Source organism: Nerophis ophidion, linkage group LG01 (genome assembly GCF_033978795.1).
Source record: "Nerophis ophidion isolate RoL-2023_Sa linkage group LG01, RoL_Noph_v1.0, whole genome shotgun sequence".
NCBI classification, from domain to species: domain Eukaryota; kingdom Metazoa; phylum Chordata; class Actinopteri; order Syngnathiformes; family Syngnathidae; genus Nerophis; species Nerophis ophidion.
In genome coordinates, this window is record NC_084611.1 from 63109256 (window position 1) to 63136229 (window position 26974).

General features: G+C 41.0%; 1 protein-coding gene across 1 annotated transcript in view; it reads right to left on the reverse strand.

The window, feature by feature from the left end:
• Positions 1-26974, reverse strand: part of cabp2a (calcium binding protein 2a) — an 87038-nt gene that overhangs the window by 12098 nt on the left and 47966 nt on the right. The window contains exons 3-5 of the mRNA XM_061909076.1: positions 18428-18649; positions 4577-4607; positions 505-639 (exon numbers count right to left, since the gene is read on the reverse strand). Coding sequence (XP_061765060.1) covers positions 505-639; positions 4577-4607; positions 18428-18649 — 388 coding nt within the window. The remainder of the gene's footprint in view (positions 1-504; positions 640-4576; positions 4608-18427; positions 18650-26974) is intronic.

The following is a 26974-nucleotide window of genomic DNA, read 5'->3' on the forward strand; positions in this document are numbered from 1 at the left end:
TTGTTAAGTTAAAATTAAAGTACCAATGATTGTCACACACATAGGAGATGCGGCAAAATTATTCTCTGCATTTGACCCATCACCCTTGATCACCGTTTCGAGCTCTTACTTGCCTTTCGCCTACCATGTTTACCTTTCGTAAATGACTTGACTAGAAAAACAAGAAAAGAGCCAACGTATGTGCTCATTGGAGGACATTTAGATGTTAACTGGCTGCCCACCATTGCACAAGTAAAACACGCTGCAAGATTACCTGTTTCGGAGATTTCGTCAGAGATTTTACGTGCAAGCCGGTACATGTTTTTACTGATATCGGATCGGGACACCCATATTAAAATGCTGGTGTCTAAGATAGCACTATGTCTAAGTCGCCATCTAAGTTGTTTTTTATTTTTTTATTTTTTTATCTCCTGTGCATCCTTTTCTCCTAAATCATGGATTTCTGGATTTTTTTAAATCCAGTTTCTTTCTCGTCCTCTCTCTCTCGCTTTACAGTGAGCTTACAGATCTGCTGGCTGAGCTCGATCAGTTCCATCTCAGTCGGCATGTATCCCATCGTCCTCATGCACTCGCCAAGGTCCTTGCAACTGATGAAGCCATCCTTGTCCTTGTCAAACTCCCTGAATGCCTCACGCAGCTCTGCAGGAGAAAAACTGTGTTAAAATATCTTATAATTACTTTTGTAAATATGGCATTGGGATTAATATCTTTCTTTTCTTTTTCATCTATTAAGAGAGAATTTCACCATTTCTTGTGGCATATCCAGCCTGGCAATTCCTTTTTTTTTTTTTTTTTTTTTACTAATTGTGTGCAATGTACACATAATTTGGGTGGCGGCATGGGTTTTAGTCATTGAATGGGTTATACTTGTGTATCGCTTTTCTAACCATCAAGGTACATTATTGGGGGGGGATCTCTTGCACTTCCACATGCATGATCATGTCTTGTTTTACATAAGACATAAGCATTTCCTAACCCCAGGCTTGTACAGAAGAGGCAGCAGTTTCACACACGCCTGATTGCTGCCAGTTTGTTGTTTTTGGGATGCTCAGTCGAGAAGACGTCTTTACAACAAGTGTGCTGTTATTGTTGCTTGTGACGCCACGTCGGGTTGCAGACTCTGCACAGGCTCAAACAATGTCTCTAATTAATGCTACAATGTTCCATACCAAAAAAGCAAGCATGCCTTATAACAGCCCTTTTTAAGATAGGCAAGCTCCATACTAATTTACATTGGATATGCCATATGCATGCTAAAGATGAGCATTAGCATCTTTACATGGCGATTTCAACACCTCTAAATTTCGTAAGATGCACGTTCACAATCAAACTGCTTGTGTGTAATAAGGTCAATACTTACTTGGAGTGTTCCTGTTTGATATAAGCAAAAAATTAGGTATCGGACTCAATAATTAATAGAAACATTTGAGACGACATTAAAATGGTCCGAGTCCATGGTTCTCATGGTGGAGTGCTGTCTCGGGGTTGGGGAGGAGACCCTGCCCCAAGTGGAGGAGTTCAAGTACCTTGGAGTCTTGTTCACCAGTGAGAGAAGAGTGGATCGAGAGATCGACAGGCGGATTGGTGCGGCGTCTTCAGTAATGCGGACGCTCTATCGATCTGTTGTGGTTAAGAAGGAGCTGAGCTGGAAGGCAAAGCTCTCAATTTACCGGTCGATCTACGCTCCCATCCTTACCTATGGTCATGAGCTTTGGGTTATGACCAAAAGGACAAGATCACCGGTACAAACGGCCAAAATTAGTTTTCTCCGCCGGGAGGCAGGGCTCTCCCTTAGAGATAGGGTGAGAAACTCTGCCATCCGGGAGGAGCTCAAAGTAAAGCCGCTGCTCCTCCACATCAAGAGGAGTCAGATGAGGTGGTTCGAGCATCTGGTGAGGATGTCCCCCGAACGCCTCCCTTCCGACCGGGACGACCCAGGACACGTTGGGAAGACTATGTCTCCCGGCTAGCCTGGGAACGCCTCGGGATACCCTGGAAAGAGCTGGACGTCTGGGCTTCCCTGCTTAGGCTGCTGCCCCCGCGACCCCACCTCGGATAAGCGGAAGAAGTTGGATAGATGGATGGATATTAAAATACATAATAAATAAAAAGGAGCAAAAATACTGTAAGTATAAACGTATAATATCCGGTCATTAATCACAAAACTTTTACTACATATACAAAAGACTTATTAAAATCAAATATTGTTCACAAATTTTTCTGAACCTGTGTTAGTGAGCATTTCTTCTTTGACAAAATAATCGATCCCACCTTACAGGTGTGGAATTTCAAGATGCTGATTAAATAGTACGATCATTGTGTGCATAAGTCAACCCCAACAGAGAAAAAACAAACGTGTTGCGTTTATATTTTTGTTCAGTGTAAAATGTCCATTAAAAGTGGTACATGTCTGCTACATGGTAAATGGTAAATGGGTAGCGCTTGTATGGCGCTGTTATACCCTTTTAAGGAACTCAAAGCGCTTTGACGATATTTTCACATTACCACATTCACACACACATTCCCACACTGATGTTTCAAAACAAAGCAAAACTCCACAGGTGTAGGATCATGATAACATGAATGTGCAGCAAAGTAGTGTCTCTATGGTGAAAGCTGCATAGTACATGCAAAATCCTCATTTGAATAATAATCAATTGCACACGCAGTCTTAGTAGATCACACCCAACATGCCATCATGCAGTTTTTTTTTAACTTTGCACATGATTTTTAGCGCATGGTATTTCGTTCCTAGTAGATCAAGCCCATTTATTGTAAACAGTTTGTCTGACCCAACAGAAGACAAGACCGGCACATTCAACTTGATGGGAAAGGCTGTGTTCTGATTACGGCAACCCACCAAGGACAAACTGCAAATAATACATACTTGTAAATAGGACTTATAAATGTAAGAAAACATTTCAACATTTAAATTAGCGCCACAAACATGTACTCACACAAAAGTGCCAACATTTGATAGAGTTGAGTACTTATATGCAGCTACCGTTGGTACAAATGTGAAATGCACACTTCCCTAGTAGCACTTGTACAATAGTGCACCTTTTAAAACTAGTTTCAAGGTATGTGCATTTTTGGCCAATAAAAAAATTAAGTTAATGTTAAAAACGGGTGAAGTTTGAACTAATTAGTATATAAAAGATGTAAATATTGGCAGCACGGTGGAAGAGGGGTTAGTGCGTCTGCCTCACAATACGAAGGTTCTGAGTAGTCCTGGGTTAGATCCCGGGCTTGGTATCTTTCTGTGTGGAGTTTGCATGTTCTCCCCGTGACTGCGTGGGTTCCCTCCCGGTACTCCGGCTTCCTCCCACTTCCAAAGACATGCACCTGGGGATAGGTTGATTGGCAACACTAAATGGTCCCTAGTGTGTGAATGTGAGTGTGAATGTTGTCTGTCTATCTGTGTTGGCCCTGCGATGAGGTGGCGACTTGTCCAGGGTGTACCCCGCCTTCCGCCCGATTATAGCTGAGATAGGCGCCAGCGCCCCCCGCCACCCCAAAAGGGAATAAGCGGTAGAAAATGGATGGGATGGATGCACACGCAGTCTTAGTAGATCACACCCAACATGCCATCATGCAGTTTTTTTTAAACTTTGCACATGATTTTTAGCGCATGGTATTTCGTTCCTAGGAGATCAAGCCCATTTATTGTAAACAGTTTGTCTGACCCAACAGAAGACAAGACCGGCACATTCAACTTGATGGGAAAGGCTGTGTTCTGATTACGGCAACCCACCAAGGACAAACTGCAAATAATACATACTGGTAAATAGGACTTATAAATGTAAGAAAACATTTCAACATTTAAATTAGCGCCACAAACATGTACTCACACAAAAGTGCCAACATTTGATAGCGTTGAGTACTTATATGCAGCTACCGTTGGTACAAATGTGAAATGCACACTTCCCTAGTAGCACTTATACAATAGTGCACCTTTTAAAACTAGTTTCAAGTTGTGTGCATTTTTGGCCAATAAAAAAATTAAGTTAATGTCAAAAACGGGTGAAGTTTGAACTAATTAGTATATAAAAGATGTAAATATTGGCAGCACGGTGGAAAGGGGTTAGTGCGTCTGCCTCACAATACGAAGGTCCTGAGTAGTCCTGGATTAGATACCGGGCTTGGTATCTTTCTGTGTGGAGTTTGCATGTTCTCCCCGTGACTGCGTGGGTTCCCTCCCGGTACTCCGGCTTCCTCCCACTTCCAAAGACATGCACCTGGGGATAGGTTGATTGGCAACACTAAATGGTCCCTAGTGTGTGAATGTGAGTGTGAATGTTGTCTGTCTATCTGTGTTGGCCCTGCGATGAGGTGGAAACTTGTCCAGGGTGTACCCCGCCTTCCACCTGATTGTAGCTGAGATAGGCACCAGCGCCCCCCGCGACCCCAAAGGGAATAGGCGGTAGAAAAATGGATGGATGGAAGATGTAAATATCACTACAGCCTTAAGGGAGCTGCTTGCAGCGGATGGATGGCAATGTGTGCAGGTGTGGGCAAAGTCAGGAAATTTGTCATGTTAAAATGATATGATAATAATTCAGAGATGCAATTATACCTTCCATTTCTTCAGGCCGCAGGTCTCGGTCCTGCAGGATGTCAGTTGGAGTAGAACAATGCGTGGAAAGAAATTGACAGTCAGGTTAACACAAAACATTTTGACAACAATATTCTCTGGATTATTGGGTTGGGTAATCAATCAAAATTATTAAATAATAATGGTATTTCATAATGTGAAGAAGGTTCATGTACGAGACACAAGTTGAAGTTTGACATGCAGGTGAGTTTTTTTCAATATGCCCATGATATGTTTTGCGAGCCTGCGACTTCATCATGGGAAATAACACAAAGCGGGATTAGAGGCTGCTGGGGAGGGACAACACAAGGGGATTACGCTTGCAAATTGTATTACAAATCACGAAGGTTTATCGTGTGTTTTTTTCAATTTTACGCCCCAAACCAATTTTGTCATCCGCACTTTCATGGGATGGACATTGATATAACACAGATAAGTGTAAATGTAATTGTTTCACCATAAAACGTACTCCTGTAATGTAGAATTTACTAACAAAACAATATAAATAAAAAAAGAACGCACATGAAAAGTGAAAATCGACTACATTATCTTTCTGAGGCCCTAATAAATCATCAATTAATTAGACAGGTTGGAACAGGCAATAGCCTTCATTTCTGCTCACTTAACTTAATATTAAACAATTTGTACTCATTCACTTTCTAACTTGTTTCCTGTTCATGTTCACATTCCAGCTGTAGCCTATCCCAGCTGACTTTGGGTGAAAAGTGGTGTACACCCTGTACTGAGTCAGTACACATAATCAGGTTTTCACAATTTTTTCAAACCCAAACAGATAACTTCCTGCTTCTCAAGACTAGTACCGAAAACGTATTAATTTATTTTTTAAATGTAGATTTCAGTGTTGTTTGTGCTCACATGGAATTAAGAAAGAGTAAAACAATGGTGGATTTCACAAACCGTACCTGTAGCTGAGTCCTAACCAAATACGACATCACCACTAATACACATACATTAATCAGTAAAGTTATGTTCTGATTAAGAGTAGACGTCATTGACATTTTAAACAATACCAGTATCAAGTCGATACTTTAAAAAGAATGCTAGCGCTTGAGCGGTGCCCAATTTGTGACATTCAAGTTGAACAGACTAATAATTTGAATACTTTGGTGACATGAATGAAAAGATAATTGAGTAATACATTCAAGAAATAAAAATAAAATCTCAAACAAATTGGCATACTTATTGCAGCAATGCATACCAAAAGATGAAATGTTTGATGCTCAAAATTCTGAGTGTTCCTGACTGCAACCTTGCTAGCAGTAACTGTCTTCAGAAAGTGGTGTGTTGTTGTGGTAACGTTAGCAACCTAAGGCTCTTGAGTCGCATGCGGCTCCATAGTGCCACCCTAGTGGCTCCCTGAAGCATTTTTTTAAAAAGGAGTGAAAATAGAAAAATATGGGGGGAATTTTTGTTTTTGTTTGTTTTAGTATGTTTTTTGTTTGAGGACAATCATGACACAAACCTTCCCAATTGTTAGAAAGCCCACTGCTTAATATGTTTGTGTGTATGCTTCACTGATGAGAGTATTTGGTGAACATTGTTCGTCCTACTACTTTCGGCGGTTCTTGAACTCACCATGGTGTGGACTGTGACACAACAGTTTGTTGACATGTAAAAATCTTCCACTCTTTCTTTTTCTCATTTTGTCCACCAAAATGTTCATGCTGTGCTTGAATGCACAAAGGTGAGCTTTGTTAATGTTATTGACTTGTTGGAGTGCTAATCAGGTGTATTTGGTCAGTGCATGACTGCAAACAAATCAATGCTAACATCCTATTTAGGCTAGCTGCATGTACATATTGTATCATTATGCCTAATTTGTAGCTATATTTGAGCTCATTTAATATACTTCATGTCATGATTGTGATCATGTTTTGTTTAGTTATGTTCTGTTTTGCTTAAGACTCCATTGTTTCCTGTTTTTGCACTTCCTTGTTTTTTTTTTTTCCATGACTACCCATTAGTTTTCACCTGTCCTCATGTCACCTGTCTCATGTTTTGCACTCGCACACCTGTCACTAATCATGTCAATTATTTAAAGCGAAAGTTGCCAGGAAGTCAGCCTGGCGACTTTACCTCCACTCTGCTTCATGCCATGTTTACGATTCACGCTGCTTGTTCATAGTTCCGTGCCAAGTAAGTTTTTTTTATTGTTCATAGTTTCTACCTTTGTGCAAGTTTTGTTTCATTAGTCAAGTTTGTTCTCCGCCATTGTGCGCGCCTTCGGTTTGCTTAATTTTTGTAGTTATAGTGTTAAAATAAAAGATGTCATTACCTTTATGCCTTGCCCGCTCCAACGTTCCTTTGCATCACGGAAAAAGAAACCCCAAAGTCCACGTCCTGACACTTTACTTTGATTCTCTTTGTATATAATTTAGTTTTGCATGTCTCATGACACATTATACGTATGGAATATTGGCTGCATTTCAGATAGTTGTTTGTGTGCCATGTTGTTCCAGACCACAGCAAACATTACTTGGTTTGCCAAAGATTGTAATAAATCTATTAAAAGAAGACAGCCTTAACTTGGACTCACACATATTATACCTTTGGCCATTAAAAGCCAGTAATTTCCAGGAGTTATCTCATTTTATGAGTAGCCTCTGATTTACTAATGGTTTCTAATGTTGTAAAAATGTGTAGAATAATTATAACATTTCAACATTTTTGTCAACAAAGATTTGTTTCAGCCTGCAACACATAGTCATTTTGATAATAGGCAACACATGACACTTACGTCATGTGTTGCCTTCATTATAAGACTTATATAAGGCTTTTAATTTTTGGTCCTCCAGATAGATTTGTTTTTTGTATTTTTGGTCCAATATGGCTCTTTCAACATTTTGGGTTGCCGACCCCTTTAACGTGTAATGAGTGCTGCTGTTGCCACGTTAAGGTCGACAATAAAGTTTAAAAAGAGCGTCAGACTCTATGTGCTTCCTTCAGGATGCTGGGTTAGGAACAATAATGTTACTTGCACAATTTTACTGCAGTGCTCTACTTTAACGTAGCAAATGAATAAGTCATCCATAGCTTTTTCTTTTTACAGTGTGGTATCTAGTTAGTGGTCAATGAGGTTGGATGTGTTCAGTCAAGGTGTTTTTTTTTTCTTTCCTCAGAGTATTTGGAGGACATTTGTTTCGGGCGGCATGCAGGATGCCATGATTGTTTACACTGTGAGGTCGGATTATCCTAAAAACAGTTTGGAAAATCCCACAAAGTAGAAGCACTTGATTTAATCACTCTAACCCACCTACAGCACAGTATGAGTCGTCTTGCCTCTCTGGAGTGTTTATTTTGTTATCTGACTTTTTTTTTTTGTGATATCAAATCACAGGTGTGACAACATAATTCCAATTATCAACCTGATCCGATAATTATTGGGAACCCTACGCATAACAAATATATAAAATATGTAGCATTTCATGTAAAATATCAATGCACAAAACTGTCCTCAAAACTTGTATTTTCTTGATTAATTACAAACAAGCCCCTTTTCATTAACATAACTTTTTACAGGGGTGTTCCGATTCCGAATTAATATCGGATATCAGTTTAAAATGATATAAGAAGTCCTGCAGCGTGTTTACTTGTGTAAAGCTGGATAGCCAGTTAACATCTAAATGTCCTCCAATAAGCACACAAGGTTGGTCTTTTCTTCTATTTTTGTCAAGTATTTTACAAAACCAAAAACTAGTGAAGTTGGCACATTGTGTAAATCCTAAATCGAACAGAATACAATGATTTGCAAATCCTTTTCAACCTATATTCAATTAAATACACTGCAACAACAAGATACTTAACGTTTGAACTTGAAAAGGTTGTTATTTTTTGCTAATATTAGCTAATTTGGAACTTGATGCCTGAAACATGCTTCAAAAAAGTGTCCTCCGGAACAAAGAGGAAAATAACCTTCTGGATTGTTATAGGTGCAAAGTTGAAAAGCCAGCATCTGTGTTGGTATGGGGGTGTATTAGTGCCCAAGGCATGGGTAAATTGCACACCTGTGAAGGCACCATTAATGCTGAAAGGTACATACAGGTTTTGGAGCATCATATGTTGCTATCCAAGCAACGTTATCATGGACGCCCCTGCTTATTTCAGCAAGACAATGCCAAACCACGTGTTATAGGAGCGTGGATACATAGTAAAAGTGTGCGGGAACTAGACTGGCCTGCCTGTAGTCCAGACCTGTCTCCTGTGTCACCGGTCTGATGTCTCTCCCGATTGCCTGGTTGTGCCCACCTTTGTCACCCTCCCTCATATGTATATAGTCCTCGTCTTCCCCTGTCTTGTTGCCAGGGTATATTGTCTCGTCACGTACCCCAAGCCTTTGTCCACAGCCGCGAACCAAGTTGATAAGTATTGTTTCACTCTTTTATTGATTTCTTTGTTCCCTCTGAGGGAGTGATTTTCGTTTGCTAAAGTTTTTCGGTCAGGTCTTTTTGTGTCATAGTGCTTTTTTTTCCTCCTTTTGGAGCGCTTTATTTTGCAGTCTTCTCAGCACTTAATAACATACTCTCTATTTATAGCTTCTCGACTCCTCTGCATGAGGGATTACCTTTTTGTTAAAAGGAAAGGCCATGTAACACAGGGTTAAAAATGCCCCTGTGCCAACTACTTGGCAATGTGTTGTTGCCATTAAATTCTAAGTTAATGATTATTTGCCCAAAAATAATTTTTTCTCAGTTCGAACATTAAATATCTTCTCTTTGCAGTCTATTATATTGAATATAAGTTGAAATGGATTTGCAAATCATTGTATTCTATTTTTATTTATGAATTGAACAACATGCCAACTTCACTGGTTTTGGGTTTTGTGGGTGTGTGTATGTACTGTATATAATATATATATATATATATATATATGTATATATATATATATATATATATATATATATATGTATATATATATATATATATTTTAGGGGCGTGGGAAAAAAATCGATTTTTATTTTTTTTATTTTTTCATTTTTTATTTTTTTATCAATCCAACAAACCTCTACACAGCAATACCATAACAATGCAATCAAATTCCAAAACCAAACCTGACCCAGCAGCACTCAGGACTGCAATAAACAGAGCAAGTGAGGGGAGACACAAACACGACACAAAAACCAAAAGTAGTGCAACAAAAATGAATATTGTCAACAACAGTATCAATATTAGTTATAATTTCAGCATAGCAGTGATTAAAAATCCCTCGTTTACATTATCATTAGACATTTATAAAAATAATATTAAAAAAGAACAATAGTGTCACAGTGGCTTACATTTGCATCGCATCTCATAAGCTTGGCAACATACTGTGTCCAATGTTTTCACAAAGATAAAATAAGTCAGCTAAGCACACAAGCTAGACATACTGTATGTAATAAGTGACCTTATTTGAGCAACATTGCAGTCTAAAACAAGGGGTTCCCAACCTCTTTTTCACAGTGTCATTATTTTCCTTTCACATTAGGCAGATAAATACAAACCCTGTTTCCATATGAGTTGGGAAATTGTGTAAAATGTAAATATAAACGGGATACAATGATTTGCAAATCATTTTCAACCCATATCCAGTTGAATATGCTACAAAGACAACATATTTACCATTTACCATGAATTGATTAACGTGGACCCCGACTTAAACAAGTTGAAAAACTTATTCAGGTGTTACCATTTAGTGGTCAATTGTACGAAACATGTACTGAACTGTGCAATCTACTAATAAAAGATTCAATCAAAATATTTGATGTTCAAACTGAAACTTTCTTTTTTTCATTAACTTTAGAAATTGATGCCAGCAACTTGTGACAAAGATGTTGGGAAAGGTGGCAATAAATACTGATAAAGTTGAGGAATGCTCATCAAACACTTATTTGGAACATACCACAGGTGTGCCGGCTAATTGGGAACAGGTGGGTGCCATGATCGGGTAGAAAAACAGCTTCCCAAAAAACGCTCAGTCTTTCACAAGAAAGGATTGGGCGAGGTACATCCCTTTGTCCACATCTGAGTGAGCAAATAGTCAAACAGTTTAAGAACAACGTTTCTCAAAGTGCAATTGCAAGAAATTTAGAGATTTCACCATCTACGGTCCATGATATCATCAAAAGGTTCAGAGAATCTGGAGAAATCACTCTACATAAGCGGCTTGGCCGGAAACCAACATTGAGTGACCGTGACCTTCGATCCCTCAGACGGTACTGTATCAAAAACCGACATCAATCTCTAAAGCAGTGGTTCTCAACGTTTTTTCAGTGATGTACCCGTCCATCCATCCATCTTCTTCCGCTTATCCGAGGTCGGGTCGCGGGGGCAGCAGCCTAAGCAGGGAAGCCCAGACTTCCCTCTCACCAGAAACTTCGTCTAGCTCATCCCGGGGGAACCCGAGGCGTTCCAAGGCCAGCCGGGAGACATAGTCTTCCCAACGTGTCCTGGGTCTTCCCCGTGGCCTCCTACCGGTTGGACGTGCCCTAAACACCTCCCTAGGGAGGTGTGTGGGTGGCATCCTGACCAGATGCCCGAGCCACCTCATCTGGCTCCTCTCGATGTGGAGGAGCACTGGCTTTACTTTGAGCTCCTCTCGGATGGCAGAGATTCTCACCCTATCTCTAAGGGAGAGCCCCGCCACACGGCGGAGGAAATTCATTTCGGCCACCTGTACCCGTGATCTTATCCTTTTGGTCATGAACCAAAGCTCATGACCATAGGTGAGGATGGTAACGTAGATCGACCGGTAAATTGAGAGCTTTGCCTTCCAGCTCAGCTCCTTCTTCACCAAAACGGATCGGTACAACGTCCGCATTACTGAAGACGCCGCACCGATCCGCCTGTCGATCTCACGATCCACTCTTCCCCCACTCGTGAACAAGACTCCTAGGTACTTGAATTCCTCCACTTGGGGCAGGGTCTCGGCTGCGAAGCGATCCAGTGAGATCTGAAGATCCCGGCCAGATGAAGCCATCAGGACCACATCATCTGCAAAAAAGCAGAGACCTAATCCCGCGGCCACCAAACCGGAACCCCTCAACGCCTTGACTGTGCCTAGAAATTCTGTCCATAAAAATTATGAACAGAATTGGTGACAAAAGACTGGAAATGTGTTCGACTTACTACCGGCAATGCGGACCAAGCTCTGACACTGATCGTACAGGGAGCGGACCGCCACAATAAGACAGTCCGATACCCCATACTCTCTGAGCACTCCCCACAGGACTTCCCGAGGGACACGGTCGAATTCCTTCTCCAAGTCCACAAAGCACATGTAGACTGGTTGGGCAAACTCCCAATCACCCTCAAGAACCCTGCCAAGAGTATAGAGCTGGACCAGAGTTCCACGACCAGGACGAAAACCACACTGTTCCTCCTGAATCCGAGGTTCAACTATCCGGCGTTGCCTCCTCTTCAGTACACCTGAATAAACCTTACCGGAAAGGCTGAGGAGTGTGATCCCACGATAGTTGGGACACACCCTCCGGTCCCTCTTCTTAAAGAGAGGGAGCACCACCCCGGTCTGCTATTCCAGATGTACCGCCCCCGATGTCCACGCGATGCTGCAGAGTCTTGTCAACCAAGACAGCCCCACAGCATCCAGAGCCTTGAGGAACTCCGGGCGGATCTCATCGACCCCTAGGGCCTTGCCGCCAAGGAGCTTTTTATCTACCTCAGCAACCACAGCCCCAGAAATAGTAGGAGAGCCCACCACAGATTCTCCAGGCACTGCTTCCTCATAGGAAGACGTGTTGGTAGGATTGAGGAGGTCTTCAAAGTATTCCCTCCACCGATCCACACCATCCGCAGTCGAAGTCAGCAGAACACCATCCGCACCATACACGGTGTTGACAGTGCACTGCTTCTCCTTCCTGAGGCGGCGTATGGTGGTCCAGAAACGCTTCAAAGCCGTCCGGAAGTCGTTTTCCATGGCTTCCCCGAACTCGTCCCTGGCTTCTCCGAACTTTAGCGGTTGCCTCCGCGACCGCTAAAGCTGCACACCGCTTGGCCCGTCGGTACCCGTCCACTGCCTCTGGAGTCCTATGAGCCAAAAGAATCCGATAGGACTCCTTCTTCAGCTTGATGGCATCCCTCACTGCTGGTGTCCACCAACGGGTTCTGGGATTACCGCCACGACATGCACCAACAACTTTGCGGCCACTGCTCCAATCAGCCGCCTCGACAATAGAGGTGCGGAACATGGTCCACACGGACTCAAAATCCCGCACTTTCCTCATGACATGTCCAAAGTTCTTCCGGAGGTGGGAGTTGAAACTCTCTCCAACAGGAGACTCTGCCAGATGTTCCCAGCAGACCCTCACAATGCGTTTTAGCCTGCCAGGTCTGTCCGGCATCCTCCCCCACCATCGCAGCCAACTCACCACCAGGTGGTGATCGGTAGAAAGCTCCGCCCCTCTCTTCACCCGAATGTCCAAAACATGAGGTCGCCTGTGAAATTTTTTTTGAATTCAAGTAACCCCTAATCAGAGCAAAGCGTTTTTGGTTAAAAAAGAGATAAAGAAGTAAAATACAGCCCTATGTCACCAGTTTCTGATGTATTAAATTGTATAACGGTGCAGTTCCTGCGATGAGGTGGCGACCTGTCCAGGGTGTACCACGCCTTCTGCCCGATTGTAGCTGAGATAGGCACCAGCGCCCCTCGCGACCCCAAAGGGAATAAGCGGTAGAAAATGGATGGATGGATGGATACAACAGTGCAAAATATTGCTCATTTGTAGTGGTCTTTCTTGAACTATTTGAAAAAAAAAGATACAAAAATAACTAAAAACTTGTTGAAAAATAAACAAGTGATTCAATTATAAATAAATATTTCTACACATAGAAGTAATCATCAACTTAGAGTGCCCTCTTTGGAGATTGTAATAGAGATCCATTTGGATTCATGAACTTAATTCTAAACATTTCTTCACAAAAAAAGAAAACTTTAACATCAATATTTATGGCACATGTCCACAAAAAAATCTAGCTGTCAACACAGAATATCGCATTTTTGCAATTTTTTTTTCACAGTTTATGAACTTCCAATTACATTTTTTGAAGTATTATTTAATAAATATATTTGTAAAGGATTTTTGAATTGTTGCTATTTTTAGAATATTTTTAAAAAATCTCACGTACCCCTTGGCATAACTTTAAGTACCCACTGTGGTATGCAAACCCCCATTTGAGAACCCCTGCTCTAAAGGATATTACCACATGGGCTCAGGAACACTTCAGAAAACCACTGTCACTAAATACAGATTGTCGCTACATCTGTAAGTGCAAGTTAAAGCGCTACTATGCATAGCGAAAACCATTTATAAACAACACCCAGAAACGCCGCTGGCTTCTTTGGGCCTGAGATCATCTAAGATGGACTGATGCAAAGTGGAAAATAGTTCTGTGGTCGGACGAGTCCACATTTCAAATTGTTTTTGGAAATATTCGAGATTGTGTCATCCGTACCATAGGGGAAGCGAACCATCCAGACTGTTATCGACGCAAAGTTCAAAAGCCAGCATCTGAGATTGTATGGGGGTGCATTAGAGCCCAAGGTATGGGTAACTTACACATCTGTGAAGGCTTCATTAATGCTGAAAGGTACATACAGGTTTTGGAACAACATATGCTGCCATCTAAGCGCTGTCTTTTTCATGAACGCCCCTGCTTATTTCAGCAAGACAATGCCAAGCCACATTCAGCACGAGTTACAACAGTGTGGCTTCGTAGAAAAAGAGTAAGGGTACTTTTCTGGCCCGTTAATTATTATTTGCAAAAAAAAAAAAAAGTTTATCAGTTTGAACATCAAATATCTTATCTTTGTAGTGCATTCAATTGAATATGGGTTGAAAAGGATTTGCACATCATTGTATTTCGTTTATATTTACATCCAACAAGATGTCCCAACTCATATGCAAATGGGGTTTGTACAACAAAAATAAGTACATGAAAAATACATCTCGCCCTAAGGCTAACCTTTTTCCCTTTGCAAAAAAGCCCTCCAAGACTTTTGATTTATACTAATTTTGCTGGTTTGTGGGCTTATTTTTTGGCCAACATATGTGATACGTGACACGTCATCGCCAAGGACAAGAGGATTGATAGATAAGCTCTATACTTGCCAATAAATCCAATGGATTTATGTGGCTTTCTATTTCTATTCCAAAAGTTATGCATTCATATTTTGTGCAATATTTCATCCATAGATACACTCCTGTATCCTTTTTGGTGCCTTTTTTTTTTTGTAAACACATCTGTTAATGCTAACTACTTGCGCAAAAGGGATACGTGCAATAATAGCAGGACTTCAACTTACTATAGGCCAAGGGAGATGTACATTTTCTTCCTTCAGCATACATGCAAGATTTTAGCACACCTGCACTTTAGCAATATAGCACTTCTCCATATAGTGACTTTTTTCTTGATCTGTCCTGAGCTGAACTCACGCTGCAACATAATGTTTTACTTTATTTAATTTTTTTTATCTGAATCTGTGTATTTCATTGCACTGTTTATGTCTGTTGTTGGTCTAAGTTAACTTTTTTATGGACCATGTTGTGTATACCATCCACCTGCCAGGACTGTATATTGAAATTAGCCATTGGCTGCAATTTGGCAGAGGTGTGGACTCGAGTCACATGACTTGGACTCGAGTCAGATTCGAGTCATGAATTTGATGACTTTAGACTCGACTTGACAAAATGTAAAAAGACTTGCAACTCGACTTAGACTTCAACATCAATGACTTGTGACTTTTGACTTGACATGACTTGCTACTTTCCCCAAAACCCAACGATTAAAAAGTTATTCAGGAGCGCTCCGTGTCCGTCAGCGTGTGTGCGATGACAGTGTGCGCTACCTGTCAGAACAACAGCCAATCAAATTAGAACCACGTTATTTTCGTCACACAGTATTCAGCCAATCAAATTGCATGAAAACCAACGAAGAAGAGCTCTCATACAACACGCCAATGAAGAAAAATGATGCCAAAAATTGTTTCGTTCGGGTATTAAAACTACGACTTTGTCAACAAAAAACGAATTCCAGTATGCAAAGCATGCGGTTTGTTCGAAGATTATAGACGGAGACGCAACAACTTCCAACTTCGTTCGACATTTCAAGATGCACAAAGAAGGGTAAGTTTTGAATGTAAGTTAACATTTATTGGCTGAGTAACGTAACTATTGCTGTTTAGTTAAATCAGTGAGGCTGTAAACTCACTGCTAACGTTATGAAAATAAACATCTTATAAGGGTACGCAACATCGAACGCTACTGGCGCTGACGTGATGCGGGGCCGCCATCTTGGAGTGGTGATCCCCTGCACTCAGTGCAATTCATTTGGCAGGAGCAATGAACTGTCAGCGCATTTAATTCATTTTACCTCACTGAATACCACTGATATTCACGGGCTTTTTTCTCATACGTCTAACTATGATAAAAGACACATTTTTTGGCGTGTTCATAGTTTGCTTAACAGTAGTGGAATATTCTTATATGCTATAAGTGAGCAGACGTCCAAGATCAAAACTGTGAATATTAATCCCAAAAAGGGGGAAAAAACGGTCAGCTATTTTTAAGGTGAAGAAACAATATGATTAGTTTGTATATACATGCATATATCCTACATAAACAATGTATAAATACATAAGATATCTATTTATCTTATAGACTGTATCTCTGTTGCTGCAACAGCAGAGAGTTTATTCTGTCTTGACACTTTGTATTAATATTTTGTATTACATTCTTCCCTTAAATTATCATGTTTACAGTGATTGTTTTATATGTATTTTTCATGTATGTTGCTTCGGATAAAACCGTCTGCAAAATACTTAAACATTAACATATATAAACACCTGAAAGTCTTTATATCAGCTAAAACCACCAATCTGTTTCACTGGATTTAGAATAAAAGCCAATTCTGTCTTAGCCAACAATGTTAGTATTTGAATATTGTTACTTGAAGACTTATTCCTGGTCACAATTATACTGTTAAGAAAGTATTGTCTTATACTTTGCCTAAAATGAGAATGCATCATAATCAGTGGTGGCTGGTGAATTTTGTTTTTGGTGGGGCTGAAAGTTTGTAAACCAAATACCTGCAGGGGCGTCACCCTCCCCCAGAAGATGTCTTTGTGATTTTCACATACAAATTGAAGATCTTTGTTCCTTCTCAACTCTGTGGTAATATTCTTTTCACAAAATACAACCATGTTAATGTTCAATCTTACTTATGAAAAGTAATCCCCCAATTCCTATTTTCAACAGTCCGCTCATTAAAGCAGGAAAACGCTAAACACCAGCCCAGCATCTTTGTTTGCTACCTGTCAACTGTCAGTTTAGGCTGCTTGCCGGCTCCTCATCACCACTTTAAGATGGCGGCCAAATTGCTCACGTCACAGCAGCCAATGCTGCGTCTTCTTATAATATGTCTATGGTTATAACGTCATTGCAAACACGAAAATATGTTGCGTCCACTGCAGTTCGCTACCTTTTTCATACTTTTTGTGAAGTGATTTTTTTTTAAGCAGGGTTGCATGAGGTACCTAGACATAATGTTACGTTAGTCAATGTATCACACACGGTAACGTAACGTTATACGGTGGTCAGCAGCACCGCATATTTTAGCCACCTACAAAAATACAAACATAGTCACATAAAAGTCAGTTAAAATGTATACTATATTAAGAATATGTGTACATATTCCATAGGGCCGTGAAATCTAAAAACTACAACTCTGTTCCTTGTTATTTTCATGTAGTTCTGTTTTTCATGTCTACGCACACATCAACACACATACAGTATGAGATGAGATCAATGAGATAAGGTAAGAACAGGATAGAAACTGCTATGGAACTAGTTACAATGCGATATGCCATGGAAATACAATGTTAACACCTTTGTGCAAATAAGTACAGTTGCACTTGTTTTTTTCAAATGTGTTCATTCTGTAAAGGAATGAGTTAAATGTGTAAAATAACTGGTTAATAGTGCTATTATGAAGTGCAATGTCAGCACATTTCTTTTTTAAATAATAAATACATACAGCGTTTTAAAAGTATACACAATCTGTGTAAATATATTAGTCTGTGGTTAAAAGGACTTGAAATGACTCGAAACTCAAAATGCAGGACTTGGGACTTGACTTGAGACTTTTCAGTCTTGACTTTGGACTTGACTCGGGACTTGCCTGTCTTGACTTGGGACTTGACTCGAGTCTCGAGGGCAAAGACTTGAGACTTACTTGTGACTTGCAAAACAATGACTTGGTCCCACCTCTGCAATTTGGCACGTTTACACATTATATAATCACCAAAAAAAAAAGGAATGTGTTCTTGTCTCTCATAATGACTGTAAACGATAGGTACAATTCCCAAAAAAGTGCAATTCCCCTTTAAGTCGGAGAAAATGCAGTTGTTTCTAAACGTAATGTTTCTTTGCGGCCCGGTAGCAAATGCGTCACCGACCCGCACCGGTGGTAGAGGACCACTGGTCTAAAACACCACATTTGTCAAAATAAGTACATATCATTAGTAAGTACATAACCATGTTTGTAATGTTGTTAAGACGAAAGCAGAAGGATTTCACCATATTGGTAAATTGGTAGATGTGTTAATCATGATTAGCAAATTAATTTAAAAATCACAAAACCATTCAAGAAGCTTAAAAAAAACGGGAAAGTAAACAACTGAAAACAGCACTTATGAGCATGTATTCACATCATACTATCTATGAAAGAATACATGGAACAGCGGGTTAATGATCGCTGCTTAATATGATTGCACACTTAATGAAATACATCTGATATGTGCAGATTTCAAGTCATACATACGATCTGGCTCTGTGCAAAGCCTTGTTTGAGGAAGATACACGCAGGCCCCACTATGTTGTGCAGCATGTTGCAGTTCTTAACCAGAGAACACAGCGGCTCATCGAACTCCGGCTCGCTTCCTCTGTCCTCGTCTTCTTCTGTGTCCAGCTCACCTGCTTCTTTCAGCTCCCCGAGCATGGCCGCGGCAACTGGGGCCCCACTTCTCTCTACAGGCGACACCCCCTTGAAGGGGGGAACCAATTAAAGTAACTAAAGGCAGTTGTACAACAGCTTTATTCACTATAACTTACTTGGTATCTCGGTTTCGTAAGTCCCACTTTGGTTTACGATCAACACCCCCCCCCCCCCCCCCCACCATACTGTCTCTGTTATCGTACAGTCAAACATCGGCGTAAGAAACTATTACTTTTGCGTATCATTCCACAGAATGGAGTGTATATAAGTTGTATATAACAGCAATTTGATAAAGAAGTTGAGACATACACTACTGAATAAAGGAATAACGCTTAGCAGTACGAAGGTGGCATTATCACAACCTTCACCATACTAAGTTTGGACCCGAAGCAGAATTGTATTATTTATTTTAAATTGTAATGTGAAATACTACACTTTATATTTTATTTAGGACAGGTGATTTAAAGTTAAGTTAAGTTAAGTTAAGTTAAGTTCATTTAAGTACCAATGATTGTCACACACACAGACACACTTGGTGAGGTGAAATCTGTCCTCAGCATTTTACCCATTCCCTTGTTCACCCCCTGAGAGGTGAGGGGAGCAGTGGGCAGCAGCAGTGGTCGCGCTCGGGAATCTTTTTTGGTGATTCAACCCCCAGTTCCAATGCTGAGTGCCAAGCAGAGAGGTAATGGGTCCCATTTGTATAGTCTTTGGTATGACTCGGCCGGGGTTTGAAGTCACAACCTACCGATCACAGGGCGGACACTTTACCGTATTTTGCAGACAACAAGCCGCTACTTTTTTCCAATGCTTTGAACCCTGCAGCTTATAAAAGAGTGTGGCTAATTCATGGCTTTTCTTCGCTACTGGACATGTTGTTTTGTATTCAACAAACAGTTTGTATATTGCACCGACAGAGACACTAAAAAAGTGTTTTATTGTTCGGGGCTATCTTTTGGTCAAGTTCACTCACTGCAGTTGCAGCAAGTTGAAAATGTACTGGACATCCTGTTTTTGATGCCTTGAAGCTGAAGTAAAACCATCCATGGCGTTAACGTTAATAGGTTTCACAATATAACGAATACAATTCTTACTTACTAAACCGTCCCATGTGTGATGTCTGTAGGAGTGTTTTCATGCTTTTTTGAACGTGCTATTGTAATGTAATCCCGCCGTTAGTTTTAGCGAATAGGCTTAAATGTTTACAAGTATCTCTGTGAGGATTATTAACCTACGATGACGTTCTTTTTGTATTGTTTCAGTTACGTAAATACACCAAAACGTCACCGTGGAGTTACTTAGTATGTTTAGCTATTTGGAGAGCTAGCTTCCGCAGCTAGTGGGTCGACGAGTTCTTCTGTTTTGTTTGACTAGCAAGGCACCGTTTGGAAATATTTAAGGTATATAAATAAACATTTACAAAATCTTTCATACCGGTATATATCTGTGGCGTATAATCCAGTGCGGCTATCCATTGTCCATCCATTTTCTACTGTTTGTCCCTCTCGGAACTGCGGGGGTGCCTGAGCCTATCCCATCTGCACTCGGGCGGAAAGCGGGGTACACCCTTGACAAGTCGCCACCTCATTGCAGGGCCAACACAGATAGACAGACAACATTCACACACACATTCACACACTACGGCCAATTTAGTGTTGCTAAATGGCTAATAAATGTAAAAATATTTTTTTCTTCTAAAATTTGGTGAATGATGCTTAAATATCGGTGCGCTTTTAAACCCGGAACATTCGATACTTGTGCACTTTCTTACTCTCAATTTTGGAGTTTATTATTTATTTGTATAAGAGTACGCGCAATGCTATATTATTTGTTTAAAAGTATTTCATCCAAGACGGATGATTTAAGTTTGTAATGTAATGAGGTGAATTGTGACATGTACATTTTTCTTGTATGATTGTGAACTAGCATGCATTTGTATTTGGTCACAGAAACTTTTAGGGGATTATTCTATGAATGCAACGTTAACGTACCAATGATTGGTATGTTAAAATGATGTCACACACACACTAGGTGTGGTGAAATTTGTCCTCTGCATTTGACCCATCCCCCTGTTAACCCCCTGGGAGGTGAGGGGAGCAGTGGGCAGCAGCGGTGGCTGCGCCTGGGAATCATTTTTGGTGATTTAACCCCCAATTCCAACCGTTGATGCTGAGTGCCAACCAGGGAGGTAACGGGTCCAATTTTTTATAGTCTTTGGTATGACTTGGCCTGGATTTGAACTCACAACCTACCGATCTCAAGGCAGACACTGTAACCACTGGGCCACTGAGTTAATGAAAGAGCAAGGACATATGCCCTTAGATAGCAGGTGTACTTGACAGCTCAAACTAGAGAGTGGACAATTGGAATCCGAAAGGGCGGCATGGCGTAGTGGGTAGAGCGGCCGTGCCAGAAACCTGAGGGTTGCAGGTTCGCTTCCCACCTATTGACATCCAATTCGCTGCCGTTGTGTCCTTGGGCAGGACACTTCACCCTTGCCCCCTGTGCCGCTCACACTGGTGAATGAAAGATGAATGAAACTGGCAGCCACGCTTCTGTCAGTCTACCCCAGGGCAGCTGTGTCTACAAATGTAGCTTACCACCACCAGGTGTGAATGAATGATGGGTTCCCACTTCTCAGTGAGCGCTTTGAGTATCTAAGAATAGAAAAGCACGATATAAATCTAATCCATTATTATTTTTATTTTTTTTACGATTGATTATAAACACATTAGCATTACGAGGAGAGGTTAGGTGTTGGAAGTCACCCGACTCAAACTGAGCTGAGGGATAAGGTCAGGAAATAGATTGATTGGCCAAACAACAGACCGGGCTTTGTCCAGAATGGCTGGCTGCAAGACTAGAATTACAAAGAGTAAAGGTCTTTGTATACAAGGTATTTAAGGACAGTGGTCCGAAAGGACATCAGGAGAGTAGTCAGGACCATACTCTTTCTACTGGAAGCTGCAGTTCCAGTCTGAGGCTTGCTGAAACAAATTAAGCTTTTTGTTGGACGATTCCTCGTTGGCGCCTTCTTGGCTCATCACCCATCACATAGTCACTCTGTCTTGGGAGAGTGACACGATCAGAAATATACCACAGTATTAAAACCAAAATCGGAGCCTATTGATATTTGCTTACTGGGATAGGCTCCATCTCCCCGCGATCCCAAAAGGGGGTAAGCTGTAGAAAATGGATGAATGGACTGGTGCAATGCTGATTTTTTTACAGAAGTGGAAAATGACAATTGACCAATTCTAGACATTGGTTTTAATTGGATTTACATTATTTCTCGTGGGAAAATGTTCTTACATTCTTGTAAGCTTCGGTTTCTGTCAGACCTTTTGTACCAGACTAAATTCATTAAACTGTTTTGATTTGAAAACTGTTCAGACATTTCTCTTCTCATTCGAGCAGGGCTCATTCGTTCATGCTCAAAGACTACATTGGGCAGCTCAAGTCTAAAAGGATGGTAAAGGATCCAAAGTATTTATTCTCCTAGTCAGGGGACATGCCCATTGAGGTGCATAAACGACAGTTAGTGGAGTTGCGGTTAATAGTATTCTAACTTTATTTGTCGTTATTTATATCTTCTGAATACATTATGTGATAAAGTTAATCAGTCAAGTCTTTGGTGTTAATTTTTAATGTATCAAGATACATTTTTTTATATCAAAATCAAATTACAGTATGTTATTCATGTAGTTTGAGCATTTTCCTTGACTGGTGTACTAACTTCATGTGGTTTATTTTGTACACATGTAGCATTATCTACAAATATTCAAAGAATTGCTAGTGCGACATCCAGTGGACACATTCCGAACAGCAGTTTATTTCATAAAAACATTTCAGGTTACATTTTTATACTTAGCAATCTCATCCTGCGGGCTAGATAAAACTTGCTCGCAGCCTGATTCGGCCCTCGAGCCCTACGTTTGACCCCCTGAATTCAGAATTCAGAATTCAGCTAGCTTCTGTTGCCATGCTGTACGAAATCTGCACGGGGCCTTCAGAATCAACAATGCGGGCGTCCGTGCATTGTAAGTGAAAGGGCACATACAGTTGATAGATAAATGCGATTTAGCTGCAACATTCTTTTGGCAGGTTTTGCAAAAATTTTCCACACTTCAGCCTTTTTTTGGTTGGGAAAAGTTCACAGCTTAGTCTTGTTGCCATAATGTAATGTAGCATACTTACGTGTCTTTCGATTTGTTTTGAACAGGTTGTGCCGAAAAAAACTAACCAGCATAATGTCCATTTCTAGTAAGTGAGGAAGACTGAAACACACGGTGTAGTGGAGTCTTTGCGATTAAATAACCGTGACACTTTTTTAATCACGGTTAATAGTAAAACTGGCTAATCGTCGCATCCCTCGTCGTTACGCACCACAAAAGAGCAAATCCATTCTTGTTGATGCATGTCATCACTTTAAGGGATACATACTTTGGATCCTTGCACCATTCCTTTGGACCAGAGTTGTCCTAGAGTATCTAGTCTGTGAGCATGAGCTTAAAAAGCCTGCTTGGATGAGGGTTCAAACTTTTTCAAAAACAATCTTAACTGTACACTCACGATCCATTCACTGCCCTGAGAATACATCGATCTGGATGAATGAGAATAACCAAAAGCCCCTTTTGGAACGGATAGCTATCGCTGCATTTACTTGGGAGCTATGGCTCTGCATTTAAATAGTAAAAGTATCAATAAAAATAGTGCATTCAATCAACACCCTTTGATAAGAAAGTGTATTTTCCAGATAAAGGTGATCACTTTCTTACCTTGTCACTTTTTCTTCCAGATGTCTTGTTGATGTTTCCCAATCTCCCCCACCCCTTTCTCCTGGTTTGTCCCGTGCTCAATAATCACATGGAAGTCCAAAGTCTATCAGCATGCTACTTTCCGTTCAAGTGGACAAGTTGGGATCAAAAATGACTTTGGGCCAGATGAAACTAAGGCTTCCAAAACTACAGTCGCCTAATGAAGGGTAGTGTTTGGAGAATTACGGGGTAAAAATTCTGAACAGCAGTTGCAACAAGCTGCATTTCTATTTCTGATTGCATGACCATCTCTCTCTCTCTCTCTCTCTCTCTTGCTTACTCACACCAGCATATTTTTTGATCTGTCACCCCAGCCTACTGCGGGTGATCCCTTGAATTTGGACCAACTTAATCTAATCCATCCCCGCCCCACAGTCCTCTCTCTGCCCTTCCGACATCATGTTTACGGTCTCAAAATGACGAGTCTGGCACTACACGTCAAGAGGGGGCCGATTGAGGGGAGGAGAAGGCGGATGGGAGAGGGGTGGACAGAATTATGGATGGAGAGTTGGCTGTCTGTTTAATCCTCGGCATTTCAGATTAGAGGAAAGAGTTATGTTGGACATGAGAGCGAAGGTTTGAATTGGGTTCCTCCGCCATTCGGAAGCATGGATATGAAATTGTGACATTCCGAGGTAGTGAAAGGGAAAAATATTTTCATCTTTCAGCATATGCTGGCAAATCCGATCATCCATGATACCGATCACACATATTAACTGCAATTGTTGCATTTATTTATGGTTTTTAGGGATGTATATCGTTAGGATTTTATTGATACCAATATGGATTACTGTACCACAACTCTGCTTGAAGAGTCAAAACTAACAATAGCACAACCAGTGACGTTGACATTGGGAACGTTGTGAGGCAGGGTTGCATCCTGTCGCCATTGCTGTTTATAGATGTCATTGACTTTGTGATGAAGAAGTCCGTCACCGGGACAAACTTTGGCATCGAGTGAGGAGGGGACAGATTAACCGACCTAGACTTTACGGGTGACCTGTCTCTGGTTAGCCATACACAGCGTGCACTCCAAGAGATGACCAACAATCTCCATGAGCACAGAGAAAAAGTTGGAGAAATACAACACTTTCCACCACTCACTATAGACGAATGTGACATTGAGTATGTTGACAACTTTACCTATCTTGGAAGTAACATCTCAAGTACAGGAGATGTGGAGAAAGACGTCAATGACAGAATTGGCAAAGCTCCAGAAGTGTTCCAACGGCTCCGAAACATCTGGTTGTCCAAAGCCATCACTACGGCCATCAAGCTAAGCCTCTACATGTCAGTGGTCATACCAACAGCAACCTACGCCATGGATGAAAACAGCCAGTATCACCAACAATCTGGATGTCTTCCACCAATGATGCCTCAGATCCATCCTGAAGATCTCCTGAAGAGACCACAACTCCAATGAGGAGGTGATGAGAAGGACAGTTGTAGCAGCACTGTCTGACATTGTCTCCGAAAGGAGAAGGAAAACAATGGGGCACAAACTCAGACTGCCAAGAGCGAGACCGGCAAGTGTGGGAATGGACTGGATGCCAAAAGGAGATGGGTGTCAGCTGGGACGGAGCAAAAAGAGCCGCCAGAGACCGGAGAAAAAGGATGGGACTTGTCGCCCAATGTCCCAACAGGAACGGGAGGAACAAAGTCTAAGTCTAAGTAAAATGGATATTCCTTATCAATACTGAATGCGGTAGGCATGTAAGTATCAAACGTGACTCACACGTGTTTGTTGAACTTTATAAAAGTTTTTGTCTAAACTGTATTTTACAGCGTAACAAATATCACCAAATATGCTACAATGACGCTATAAGATGATGAACGTGATATTTTTAAGAACCATGTTCCTTCAGCACACTTTCGTTTTTTCTTGACTTTATTACCTTTATGAACCACTGCTTTCGGGACTCTATGTAAGTTCTTTCCTATCTCTCTATTTGAACGATCGGAACACCCAAGAACAGAACAAAAATAAGGCATTTTTTGCTCAAACTCTACACGCACTCTCACTTGTTCTAATGCTACGCTCAAGGTTATCCATCCATCCATTTTCTACCGCTTGTCCCTTTTTGTAGACGGTGGGGTGCTGGAGCCTATCTCAGCTACATTTGAGCGGAAGGCGGTGTACACCCTGGACAAGTCGCAACCTCATCACAGGGCCAACACAGATAGACAGACAACATTCACACACTAGGGCCAATTTAGTGTTGCCAATCAACCTATCCCCAGGTGCATGTTTTTGGAGGTGGGAGGAAGCCGGAATACCCGGGGAAAACCCACGCAGACACGGGAGAACACGCAAACTTCACACCGTAAGATCCCGAACCCGGAATTGAACTCAGGACCTTCGTATTTTGAGGCAAATGCACTAACCCCTCTTTCACCGTGCTGCCCATAGAAGATTATGATGATCCTAAAACATATTCAGATCTATGTTAACAATAAACACTTTATGTGATCAACAGGTGATTCGCTAAGCTAGTTGAAAATCTGACTGAAATCACAGACCAGTAGTTACCTCTTAAATTGTGGCTGAGGGGGATCAAAGCAGTGGTGGGCCGTCTGATGGCCTAACATGAACAAAAATCATGATCATGATTAAAGATAAAAGTAATTTTTAGTTTACTTTCCTTAAATATCTAAAAGTATTCATATTCTCTTCATGTAATATTATTCTCCTGTTTTTAGGTTAGAGTTTTTATCCAATCCGAATTCAGCCAGCTTCTGTTGCCATGCTGTACGAAATCTGCACGGGGCCTTCAGAATCAACAATGCGGGCGTCCGTGCATTGTAAGTGAAAGGGCACATACAGTTGATAGATAAATGCGATAGCCAATCAGATTACAAGTTGTTGTCAATAAGGCCTTCTATCTAGCCTCAAGTTGAACGTAACATTTAAGCGTCCTGTAATTGAATACTCACTTGTAACTCCCAAGTGAGTAGCCAATCAGAAGCTGCACTTTAGGAAAGCAGGAAGTGTTTTTATACACTGAATATTTATCATATAATTTGTATACACTGTTTGTTTTTAATAACATTTTTAGCAGCACGGTGTAATGGGTTAGTGCAGTGGTTCTCAAACTTTTTTTGTCATCCCCCACTTTGGACAAGGGGGAGTTTTCAAGCCCCACCTGCCCCCATCGCCCTAACACAGCGTTTCTAAAGGAGTGGGGCACGCCCCACTGGTGGGGAATAGAGACATGACAGGTGGGGCGCGAGAAACGGGAGGAGATTCCACTTACATTTTTTTCTTTTAGATTTTTTTTTACAACCCCGTTTTCTATACAAACTGTAAATCACTTTGTGATTCTGTCTGTGAAATCTGCTATATAAATTAATGTAAATTACTTATTTTTCCTGTAGGCTTTAAATTTCTAGGTAGAAGCGAAAGTTTGACAGATGTAACAGTAACTAATGAGGACGGACCTGAGCGGAACAAACTTTCGCGTGTGTGGGTAGCAGGCTAATGTGTGGACCACAATTACACAAAATGGATACATTGGCTTCATATAAAGTTGCATACAGAATTGCTCAATGCAAAAAA